We start from the raw sequence: 12,082 nt of genomic DNA on the forward strand, positions 1-12,082 counted from the left end.
GTGTGTCTGTCTGTGTGTGTGTTTGTGTGTGTGTGTGTGTCTCACCTGCTGTGTGTGTGTGTGTGTGTGTCTCACCTGCTGTGTGTAGTGTATCCAGAGGTGTGGGTTGTCCTTCTCGGAGAATCAGATTCCTCACTTCGTCCTTCAACTCAGACACGGTGGTCCTACAGACAGACAAATAACATTACACACACACACACACACACACACACACACACAGACACACACACACACACACACACACACACACACAGACACAGACACACACATATACACACGTACACATACACACACACACAGACACTCACACACACACAGACACACACACACGCACACACACACACACACACACACACACACGCACACACGCACACCTGATCTGTCGGACCTCCTGCTGTGTGTGAGAGTATTGCGAGACATTCTTGTCCAGGTGGAGGCTGTGTGTTCTGTAGCGGTCTGTGAGTTCCTCCATCGTCTGGGGAGAGAGACACGGGGGTCAGGGGTCAGGGGTCAAACACAGACTGTAGGGTCGTCTCTCTGCTCTGAGGAGTGTGTTCACCTGGCAGCTGCGCTCATACTGCCTCCTCGTCTCTCTGCTCTCCGACTGCTGGAGAGACACATCCTCCGCCTGTCTCCCTGTTACACACACACACACACACACGCACACACACACACACAGACACAGACACACACACAGACACAGAGAGAGACACACACAGACACACACACACACACACACAGACACAGAGAGACACACACACACACACACACACAGACACAGACACACACACACACACACACACAGAGAGAGAGAGAGAGACACACACACACACACACACACACAGACGTAATTAGATGGTAGAAAGGCGTAGGAGTGAGCGAGACCGTGCTTGCCCTGGCTACACAGGCCAGCTCTGAGACTGGAACATGTGCAGTCCTGCAGAGATAACCTGAGAATGGTCCGTCTGTGTGTGTGTGTGTGTGTGTGTGTCTGTGTGTGTGTGTATCTGTGTGTGTGTGTGTGTGTGTGTCTGTGTGTGTGTATCTGTGTGCGTCTGTGTCTGTGCGTGTGTCTGTGTCTGTGTGTGTGTGTGTGTGTCTGTGTCTGTGTGTGTGTGTGTGTGTCTGTGTCTGTGTCTGTGTGTGTGTGTGTCTGTGTCTGTGTCTGTGTCTGTGTGTGTGTGTGTGTGTGTGTGTGTGTGTGTGTGTGACTCACTGAGCTGTGTCTTCAGCTGGTCCACCTCTCTCCTCAGCTGATCCACCTCCTCCCTCCTGAGCTTCCAACTGAAACTGGAGGTGACAAACAAGGTGCTTTTACCCTCCTGTGCTCCTACCAAACCCCTCCTCACTGTCCCCCTATCAAACCTCACTGTCCTCCTATCAAACCCCTCCTCAGCCTGTATAAACGGTCATCTCCTCCTCTCGCTCGTTATTCATTCATTATTCCTCTAAAAAATGGGTTCATTATTACACTCTGTTCTTTTATCCATCATTACCCCCCCCCCACCCCCACCCCTTAATCCAGAGTGAATATCAATCACACACACACAGGTCACGTTTTTGTCTTTGGTCATTTCACTCCGTAGCCACTCCCACAGGTGATAAATTCCCCCCCATCCCCCTCACCTCTCCTCCAGGTTGCCTAGCGACGTGGCCGTGCTGACGCGTCCCCTCAGACAGCTCAGCTCGCGGCCCACCTCTCTCCTCCACTGCTCCGGGCTCGGGCCCCTCCTCTCTTCCTCCCTCTCCCTCTCCCTCTCTCTCTCCTGCTCGCGCAGCCAGCGAACCTCCTCTGGGGCGAGAGACAGAAGACCTTCGTTATATGGATATGACCTTGTATTTACTGTACAGGTCGGGAGAGCAGATACATAACATACATACAGTACATACATACATACATACATACATACAGTATATGTGTGGTGGCCTGGGAAAACCCTTCACATGGTGGCATTTTGACATTTTCATTTTTTAATATTTCCATAAATTAGAAGTTCTCAGCTATTCATAACTGGTTGAATAATAATAATAATAATAATAATAATACATTTTATTTATAAGGCGCCTTTCATGGCACTCAAGGTCGCCGTACAACACAGTTACAAAAATACAGTCAAACAGTTAAAACATGACAATCAAACAATTACAAATTACAATATAAAAAGCAGCAGCAGGGCATTCAATAGTCGGGAGGGTGGCTCAGAGATAAGCCTGTCTGAAGAGGTGTGTTTTGATGTGTGTTTTGAATGGGTTTATGGTGTCAATGTTCCTGAGATATGACTGAGATAGCCCTTTATTTTAAAAAGTTATGAGCATTTTAATGTATCATGTAAAAAAAAGTGAAAGGTCATTACTACCCCTTTCTCCTCCGGGTCGGGGGAGGAGCCTATGCAGATCGGCCGGTCTCGTTTGTCTGCTTGTGATGCGGTGTTAGTCTGCTCGCCTCGTCGGTATGCGAGGGACAGATGCATTTGTGTGTCTTCTAGTTAAGATGTTATTAATTTATGCTTATTGAGCATCAGTAAACTGGCAATAACACAGGTGGAAGTATCGTCTCTCCTTTCGCTCATGTGTGCGTGCGTTGCTTAACTGAGAATGAGACACGTTCAACGTGATGTTGTTTTACTAGCAAACTACCCACCACAAAAACATAAAAATAAGTACTTTCTCTTTTGTTTTCTTAAAATGTTTATTCACCATAATGTAGTATGGAGTTCAAAGTACTAGAATACCACATAATATCAAAATCGCGATTTCCATCTATTTTTGCTCTTTGCCACAAACGAACGCCAGCGACATCCGACGGGTTTTCCCAGGCCACCACACATATACATACGTACATTCGTACATACATACATACATACATACATATACATACGTACATACATAACATATGTACATACATTACATACGTACATCTGTCGCTAGTCCACAAGTAGGGATAATTACCTTGTAGTGTCTGTAGGTGGCGCTGTTGAGAGTGCTTTTGTCTATCCATGTCATGGAGCTTCTGGGTAAGAGATTCTATGGCCTAGCGATGCATGGGAAACACAGTAAGGTCATGTTCAATACTCTGCTGGTCCTCGTGATGTAATAACAGTTGAGTGAGATTTTATTGAGAGTCTCTTTCTTTCCCTCTCAAACATGCGTGGGCACGCGCACACACACACAGGCACACACACACACACACACACACACACACACACACCTGGCTCTGCATCTGAAGCTGCGACTGAACAGCGGCCAGGTCTGACCACTGCACCGCATGACTGACGGAGGGGGAGGGCTGGAGGAGAGGAGGAGGAGCAGGACGGGGAGGTGGAGGGGGCTCCAAACTGGACACATCTCTCTCTGGATACAGGTCTGCACAGACAGGGTGAGTTCAGAGCCGGTTCAGAGAACACAACGAGAGGGTAAAACAGAACAGAAACACGTCAACAGAGGAAGAGAGAGACAGAGCTGGTGAGAGAGACAGAGAGAGACAGAGAGAGGCCAAGGATGAGGGGGAGTCAGAAAACCATCTGCCTCCTACCTCCCTCATCTCAACATAGTTTCGAGTTTCATTGTTGCGTCACATTACACAAGTGTGTATGAGAGTCAAATTCATAGGCTTCGGTTCCTGACACTGCTGCGCAAGACAATAAGGCAATAGGCAAGATAAGTCAAGATAATAAAAAGTATTCTACTATAATTACTACAATAGACAGGATAAGACAGGATACAGTTAGCAGTACAAATGGTCAATTAAATATAGTTCAAGTAGAATGTCATGAGTATAGCACTCGGTGGCAGTGGGTGTGAGAGGTAGTATTGAGTAAAGTGACTGTGAGCTTAACCTTTAGGTAGTCTGTATACATGGGGTGTGCCTGGGGATGATAGTCATTGTCTACAGTAGGCTTGTTGTTGAGCCTGATCGTCTGGGGGAAGTAGCTGTTGTTCAGCCTCTGAGTTTTGGCCCTGAGGCTCCGGAAGAGGCTTGGTCTTTTGGACGGCATCGTTACAAACAGACTGTGGTGCGTAGAAGTCTGTGGTCACACTCCAGAGTCAACACTTTAAGTGAGTCCTGGGCCCAGTATTTCGAAACGGTTAGTCCAGATCAGGATGAAACAGATTCTTTTTTTTTTTTTGCTATCAAGGATCAGATCTATATCTGACATATTTTGAGTCATATAAGGGGAAATCAGCCAGTTTGATCTGATCCTGGATAGCCAAAAAAACAAGAATCAAGTTTACTCTGATCCAGATGAAACGGTTTGGAAATACTGGGTCCTGAAGATCATCAAGGCAGAGAACACAACAAGATCACAAGATCATTTCCACTGTCGGCCATCTTAGACACCTCTCACCTTCCCTTCCTCTAGAGAACTTCCCTGGTGTGCTGAATCTCTCCTGTGGAAACAAGAAAGCTGTTGACACAGACAGTAGGGAATTTCACTGGGTATTTTTTGTATTTCTTTAATGTTACCAACATGCTGCTAAACCATTGTCTATGCTAAACGCTAGAAATGTGCTAACATCTGATAATAGCCCATTGATGGGGATGCGCCAACTTACTCCTATTTTGTTGTGCTATGGCGCCATCTACTGACCAAATTGATTCATTGACACAGCGATCATCCTTCAAAAGTCTCTTTGACGATTCCCTTTCCTACCCTTACGGCTCGTTTTGGAGTGCCACTCGCTTTGGAGCCAAGGCCTCCGAACAGTCACAAGGGGTAGTGGTTGAAAACCTTCCCCTATGAAATGGAACAACCCTTCACGACCGATACGTCATCAGCAATCGTTTAAATAGACGCGGTGCGGATGATGCCGTAATATGTTGCCGGTGATTTCACACATCTCACAATGCCTTCTTCAACTGTGTTTATTTCTGTTGCGTGTGCTATAAGCATCTTTTTTCGTTTGTTATCAACACACATGAGAAATCCGAGATTATCCTACAAGATTATCCTGTGGTGTGAGGTGTGTTAAGAGTCAATTTCTCCCGATAATCTGCTCGGAAAATGGTCGGGGCCGACGATCGTAAATATTAAACATGTTCAATATTTACGATCAAAAGTCCTCTTGTGTGTGGGCAACTCCCGACAGCTCCCGAGCAGGGTAGCCAGATGAGCTCGTTTATTTTGGGTGGAATTAGCGGTTTCAGACTGTGGCTAGGCTGGGAAGTGTCAATCGCATCTGGCAACCCTGCTCCCGAGTCCGATTGTGACGTGGATCGAATGTAGCCAATCAAGAAGCGAGCTGACTTCTTCTTTTCTGGCTTGGGGAACGAGACTCTAGCTAGACTGTCGTAACGACAGATCTTTATGTATGTGGTGTGCTGTATTGGGAATATCGGCGCACACCACACACAATACGATAAAAACTGTTCAATCCATGATTTTTTATCTTCATGTGTGGGGTCTCTCTCAGATAAAAAATATGTTAAAATTTAGAAAATCCTTATATGTGTACCAGGCTTAAGATAATAAGATGGTTATAATAATTTTTCTAATCTTTATCAATAAGTAATTACGGAAAAAGTAAATGACATTTGTGGTTGTCTTCTGCATTGCCTAGAGCTAAATCTAATTTCTGTAGATGATTCGCAACGCTTGCTGGGAGGGAGGCTTATGGCTCCGAATCGAATGTGGTCCCGAAAAATCTCCAAACGGAGCCGTGGATAGCCCTCTCCCTCCCCCCTAGCCCTCGATGAAATATGAATTGGGACACCCCTTACCCTAAACGCGAACGCACAAAACGGAGCCGTAGGCGTGAAACTTAATCGGGCCGTCATCTGCACGGATCTACAAGGTGATACTTGATCAAACAGACCTCAGCTCAGACATTGCTTTTCGTCTGTCCTGTGTGTTCACATCAGTGCAGAGATGAAGGACATGTGGACAGGAGACCACATTAGAAGACTTAGCTAATCATTTCATATCATAATCATCTCCTAGGATTCCCAGGCTGCTGCTCACCCTCATCTTGGCCACGCTGCCGTCCGCCGCTGACAGAATGGAGCTCAGATGATTGTCCCAGTTCATCTCAGGGTTAACCTACACACACACACACACACACACACACACACACACACACACACACACACACACAATTATTTCAAATTGGACAAGGGTGCACAGGGGTAGGTTTTACTACCCCCTAAACTTACAAAGTTTATTTGTATAGCACATTTCATACAACAGGGGCAATTCAAAGTGCTTTACATATAGCATTGAAGGATAGTAAGAGAAATTAAAAAGTAAAAATGGAAAGAATAGATACATATAGAAAATAAATAGAACTGTATGAAACAGGCCCGAAAGTGCACTTGCACTGTCAGCATTGATACTGGGGGACTAGTGTCAGGGTCACTGAAAAACTGCCATAGATTAATGTAGTATAAACAACTCCATTAAATTGAACGATGCAGTGTGGTACGTCATTCTATCTGCCGACATCTTCTGTCCTAAAGACACCCGCTTTCCCCTCTACTGTGTCCCTAAAAACTTCTATTGCCCCCCTTGTACTGTTTCTCTGTTTCTCCAGTGTAAAAAAAACAATAAAACAAAAAAAGTGGGTAATAGGTTTAGAAGAAGGTGATTAGGAGAAGGTTTTTCCTGCTATCAGTGGCCCCTGGCCTGAGCTAGATTACTCTTCCTGCTACGAATGGTGGACCGATGATTCACATGCTTAGTATTCAAATGTATTGATTGTAAGTCGCTTTGGAATAAGGCGTCTGCTAAACGCCAAAAAAATGTAAATGTAAAAATGTCATTCTAGATGTGCTTGGTGTCTGGCTGATGGAGGGAGCTGGGCTCCCGATCACTGACACTTCACAGACAGATGAAGTTACAGACAGTTATACAACAGTTCGTTCCGACCAAGTCATTTGATTGGACAAGAGGCATTCCATGAGTACTGATATACAGTATAACCGCACTGGGACTTTTAACTATATGTATCCCTCCGCCGCACAGATGTTCTACTAAACGACCGTTAATTAGACGACATGTTTGTGTTCAGGTTACTAGGCAACAGTCCATTTGAAGTTCAGTTGCGGAACTATTTTTTGTTTATTTTTATGATTAAATGAACAAACAAATAATAATCTGTTGTCGCTTATTACTGTTAACTAATAAATAAAAATGTAATAACTAATACATGTAAAAATTCAGTTATACTGAAACAAATCAAACCACGCTGTGAATCAATCCATCATCACGTTCATTCAACTGAGCTTAGTAGGTTGGAAACGGACGTGCATTGGCAGGGAGACGCGCATACAAGCGATCGCAATATCATTTGGGTGCTGGCAGACACACATCACAAAGAATCTCTAGTTTGTAGAGGAAAAATAGCCCTAAATAAATAAACAGTGGAAAGAAACGATGAAGCTGCTACTTACAGCCTTGTGCAGTTCCACATTTAAATCCAGCTCATAACAACCACGTAATCATGACGTAGTGGCGTAGGTAGGAGACGTCAACGTGGCTAAAGGGCTTCTGGGTATTGGAGTTGAATGGACAGCATGATTCGTCGCACTTGAGGAACTACATACTTCATTCGATTATTATATCTACTCTAAAGTACACAATTGGGTGTTATAATTATCGCAAATATCCGAAAAGAATTTCACATGTTCCCTCTACTTAATCTGATAAAGTTAGCCACATACTATAAAACAACATTTCCCATAATGCAATACATGTTGACATTCAGCAATGGCGACTCCCTGTGTCAACGTGGAGGATGTGAGAGGGGTGCTGCGTGATTCACTGTCAACGCATGGGTTTGAGGTTTACCCACTGAAGGTAGCTTTTACGCCGTATGAGTTGAAAACGTATATATATTATGTCCTTTGGAAATATGTCTGTACTCCGCAGTCTGTGTCTGACACTGGTGACCTGTGTGTGTGTGTGTGTGTGTGTGTGTGTGTGTGTGTGTGTGTGTGTGTGTGTGTCTCAGATGGGCTGGTACAACGCGGTCCTCTCGCCCTCCCTCCAGCTGCAGTACTCAGAGGACACCCTGGGGGCGGTGGTGCTCAGCACCCCGGCCATGTTTGAACAAGTCTTCATCCCTTTCCTGGAGAGCAGGGCCTGTCAGGGTGTCTCAGACCCAATAGACGAGTGCATCAAACACTGCATTAGTGACACTGTCCTTCAGGTGTGTGTGTGTGTGTGTGTGTGTGTGTGTGTGTGTGTGTGTGTGTGTGTGTGTAAGGACATTTCTGATCTCAAAGTGTCTCGCTCACTCCATCATCACCTTCGTCTCTCCTCTCTCTCTCTCTCTTTCTCTTCTCTCTCTCTCTCTCTCTCTCTCTCTCTCTCTCTCTCTCTCTCTCTCTCTCTCTCTCTCTCCTTCCCCATCTCCCTCTCTCCTTCCCCATCTCCCTCTCTCCTTCCCCATCTCCCTCTCTCCCTGTAGTGTTTCCCTGGTCAGAAGGTGGATGTGAGGTTTGACTATGAGATGCTGCCCGGAAGCCGGAAGCCTATGTTCCTGGCCCAGACTGCAGCCCACGTGGCTGGAGCAGCGTACTACTACAGAAGCTCTGACGTCCCCGACAGCCCCTGGGGAGAGAAGGTTAGGGGAGGACCCTATAGAGTTTCAAAGAGAGTTTCCCTCTAGAATTCATTTCATGGGGAGCTTATGTGACGGGGTGTATCTTTGCATGAATCACTCTCAGCTGGATGGCTCACGTTCATTTATTCTGAACAGTGCATCGTTGCCCACCGGGGACTGGGATCGTATCCCAGCTCGCCAGATCCGGATATGGCTGGGGCACACACGGGGAGCGACATATTGGGCGGCCGCTCCCGAGGGCGGTATAGGAGTAGTTCCGGACAAGGATCCGTCGCGCAACACCGCCCCCGTCTGGTGCTGGAGTAACGGTACTGGGCTCGAGGAGCCAGTCAGCTAGTCTGCCTGGTGCCCTCCTCTGGGACTGCCGGCCACGGGGTTGTGCGGCGGATCCTACGCAATAGGCAGGGGATAATTGGATGCTAGGTTGGGTTCAATTGGCTACCAAATTGGGTGAAAAAAGGGGGATAAAATCTGAAAAAAAAAGAAGAAAAAAAACAGTGCATCAATTTCTGGACACGGGACTTGCAGGGTCATCAAGCTAAATTCGCATCAGTGGTTAAGGATGAACTGAGGGAGATATAGTAGTCACTCATACTACACAAATTATAACAATAATATAAAACAAAAATACAAAATGTGTAGACTACATAAATCTTCACTTGTGTGATCGTATAGTGGTATTCATTTAACAATAACAACAAGAAATCATGAACATCCAAATGCATGGAAAAACAGCGCACTTGGGATACGCATGCACACCACGTGCAACACATGGCTGCAACCTGACTGCTAGGTAAGCTGCGAGCGTGGTGCAAACTAGCGAGGTGGAAAACCCAACCTCATACAATATGGTCCACTAACAGAACAACAGACATATAATAACACAACAATAATAATATTACCTGTAGAAAACAGTGCATCAATTTCTGGACACGGGACTTGCAGGGTCATCAAGCTAAATTCTAAAATGATGTTACACGAACATTCACGTTAGCGCCATCAATGTTAACAACTTAAAACTCACATTACTAAACTTGTGATATGTTCCAAACTAAAATACTATAAATAGGGAAACTCAAAACAGCTATCTTGATCATTAAACATTCAAATAAAACATAGGTACATTAATAATCTCTTAAATTATATGCGATCTCAGACCCTGCAGAAAACATGACCTTACCGCATCAGTGGTTAAGGATGAACTGAGGGAGATCACGTTACGTCCCGTGCTATTGCACTGTCCAGCTGTATTTACATTAAACCCCTAGAGGGCGCAGTTTAGCTCTATTTTAGCTATAATTGAACTTTAAACTTTCTACTCCGTTACACTTAGGTGGCGTAGCGGGTTAAGCGCTGACCATGTAACCGCAGGTCCCCGGTTCGATTCCGGCCGGGGACATATCCTGCATGTTATCCCTCCTCTCTCTCACCCATCCTTCCTGTCTAAATCTTCACTGTATCTGTCAAATAAAATGAAAAATATGAGTGGGACTGCCCCACTCAGAAAAAATAACTTAAAAAAAAAAAAAAATATCATATTCAATTACTACTTTAGGATTACAATTACGACATTGATAGCGGCTCAGTTGGTAGAGCATGGTGGGTGCGATTCCTGCTTGGGACCATGTATACTGAAAAATGTACGCACTCACTGCAGCGTAAGTCGCTTTGGATAAAAGCATCAGCTAAAATGGAACATGTTACTAATGACTCTCTCCGCCCCCCCCTCCTCTCCTCTTGTGACTGCAGAAGATGTTTGGGGTGTGTGTGCATCCTCGGTTGGGGGGCTGGTTTGCCATCAGAGCTCTGTTGGTGTTCGCCGGGGTGGAGGTGGTGGGCTCTGAGCTGCTGCAGACTCCCCCTCCTGACTGTGTGCCCACCAGGGAGGCCCGCATACAGCTGCTGGAGGGCTTCAACCTCCGCTGGCAGGTAGGGGGGTTGACACCATCAAAATGCCGGTCGAGAGAGGACGCCGGCGTCGCTTGTTCGCCGCTTCTCCGCCCCGAAATCTAGGTGTAATCGCAGTATACAGAGTAGATTGTCCTACAGACATTTTAGATTTAGTAATCTAAAAATGTATTAGACCCCCTATACTTTCTTTTATCTATTTTTTTGGGTTTCTTTTTATTTTACTACTCGATCTTTTCAGTTTGTAAAGCGTCTTTGAGTGTCTAGAAAAGCGCTATATAAGTCTAATGTATTATTATTATTATTAATATTAATATTATTGGTTATAGCGGTATAATTCAAGCTTATATAATTTGAGCTTATATAATTCAAGCTCATGATTTGTTTGGGGTTTGGCAGGACTGGAATTACCGGGACATCATCCCTGCAGCCCAGACGTACTCCCAGAGACAGAGGGACTACTTCTCCACCGTCCCAGCCCAGCGCTCGGCCCTGCTCAGGGACTGGGGCTATCTGCCTGGGGGAGGGGGAGAGGGAGACCCAGACCCTCACACTGACACACAGGCTCTGGAGAGGGGACAGACGTGATCGATGGGAGACACTACAGAACACATGCTCCATGCTGGTGGTCCCCAAGGGTAGCAGAAAGTACCGGTAGATGCTGGTTCTCAGTCTCGTTTTACAAGACTGATTTAGACCTGGAAATATTTAAAACCAAAATGACCTCCAATTGACATCATAGGAACTTCAGATCTTTTCTCTCATCTCTTTGCCTACAGAACGTAGAAAATAGCCGCTTTCACATATAGACACGGGCATGGTGATGGAGACAATGAATATGAGGTAAGAAGATAGTGAACTGATCCATGAAGTGCCACAGAGAAGGTGAAACTAGCAGGACTGCCTCCAGGACCAAAGGCGTCTCCCCCACTCTAGTGAGACCCAGCTGACTCCCATGAGATGTGTCTGCTGTGGATGTGCATATTAGACAGCTATACAAATAAACTTGCCACTCCTATCAGTTTTGTTTTAGATGTACTGTTTTTGGTAAATGTGTCTGTTTTGCTGCCTCATTCTGTATGTTCACACACACACACACACACACACACACACACACACACACACACACACACACACTACAATGGGATTTCATAGTTCTTTAATTGTTTTCTTTTGCAGTGGGTGAAACTTGTATACTTAATGATTCACAAACATGGCCATATAGAAAACAGTAATAGGAAAGAGGGTTTGATCAAAAATAGCACTGTTCAAAATATGATATGTTGATTGTGAGGATGGAAGCATCCAGGCAGTGTAAATTATTACGAAATTATAAGGATCTACTGTAATGACTTGAATAAGTTGTAAAAACCTTTGGTTTCCATATGAAAAATAAACATACATTTATTTTTCACAGTTGTTTCTGTGACAGCTTGTCATTCCCTTATGTACCACAAGGGGGGGGGGTTATTGTCTTTGATTGATTGATTGAAAACTTTATTAGAAAATTTGCAGAAGTAGGTACATGAAAGTACATATTACATACAAGGTCAACTAACAGGATAAAAACCCAAGAAAGCCACTGGCTTATTTCAATTGGGGTCCTTGATTC

General features: G+C 45.1%; 2 protein-coding genes across 2 annotated transcripts; one reads left to right on the plus strand and one right to left on the minus strand.

Annotated features, from left to right (window-relative positions):
- Positions 1 to 2,518: 2,518 nt before the first annotated feature.
- On the minus strand, positions 2,519 to 6,026 carry LOC308162385 (uncharacterized protein; the record flags this gene model as incomplete). The annotated part of the gene is made up of 5 exons (XM_080536542.1): positions 2,519 to 2,526; positions 2,950 to 3,031; positions 3,209 to 3,363; positions 4,347 to 4,389; positions 5,961 to 6,026. 5 exons carry the CDS (start codon positions 6,024 to 6,026, stop codon positions 2,519 to 2,521), a joined length of 354 nt encoding a protein of 117 aa, XP_080392668.1.
- Positions 6,027 to 7,703: 1,677 nt separating this feature from the next.
- On the plus strand, positions 7,704 to 11,407 carry mmachc (metabolism of cobalamin associated C; the record flags this gene model as incomplete). The annotated part of the gene is made up of 5 exons (XM_080535802.1): positions 7,704 to 7,793; positions 7,948 to 8,145; positions 8,407 to 8,562; positions 10,312 to 10,491; positions 10,870 to 11,407. 5 exons carry the CDS (start codon positions 7,704 to 7,706, stop codon positions 11,056 to 11,058), a joined length of 813 nt encoding a protein of 270 aa, XP_080391928.1. The 3' UTR covers positions 11,059 to 11,407.
- Positions 11,408 to 12,082: the final 675 nt, after the last annotated feature.

This window comes from Nansenia antarctica (assembly GCF_963989245.1).
Source record: "Nansenia antarctica genome assembly, chromosome: 7".
NCBI lineage: Eukaryota > Metazoa > Chordata > Actinopteri > Argentiniformes > Microstomatidae > Nansenia > Nansenia antarctica.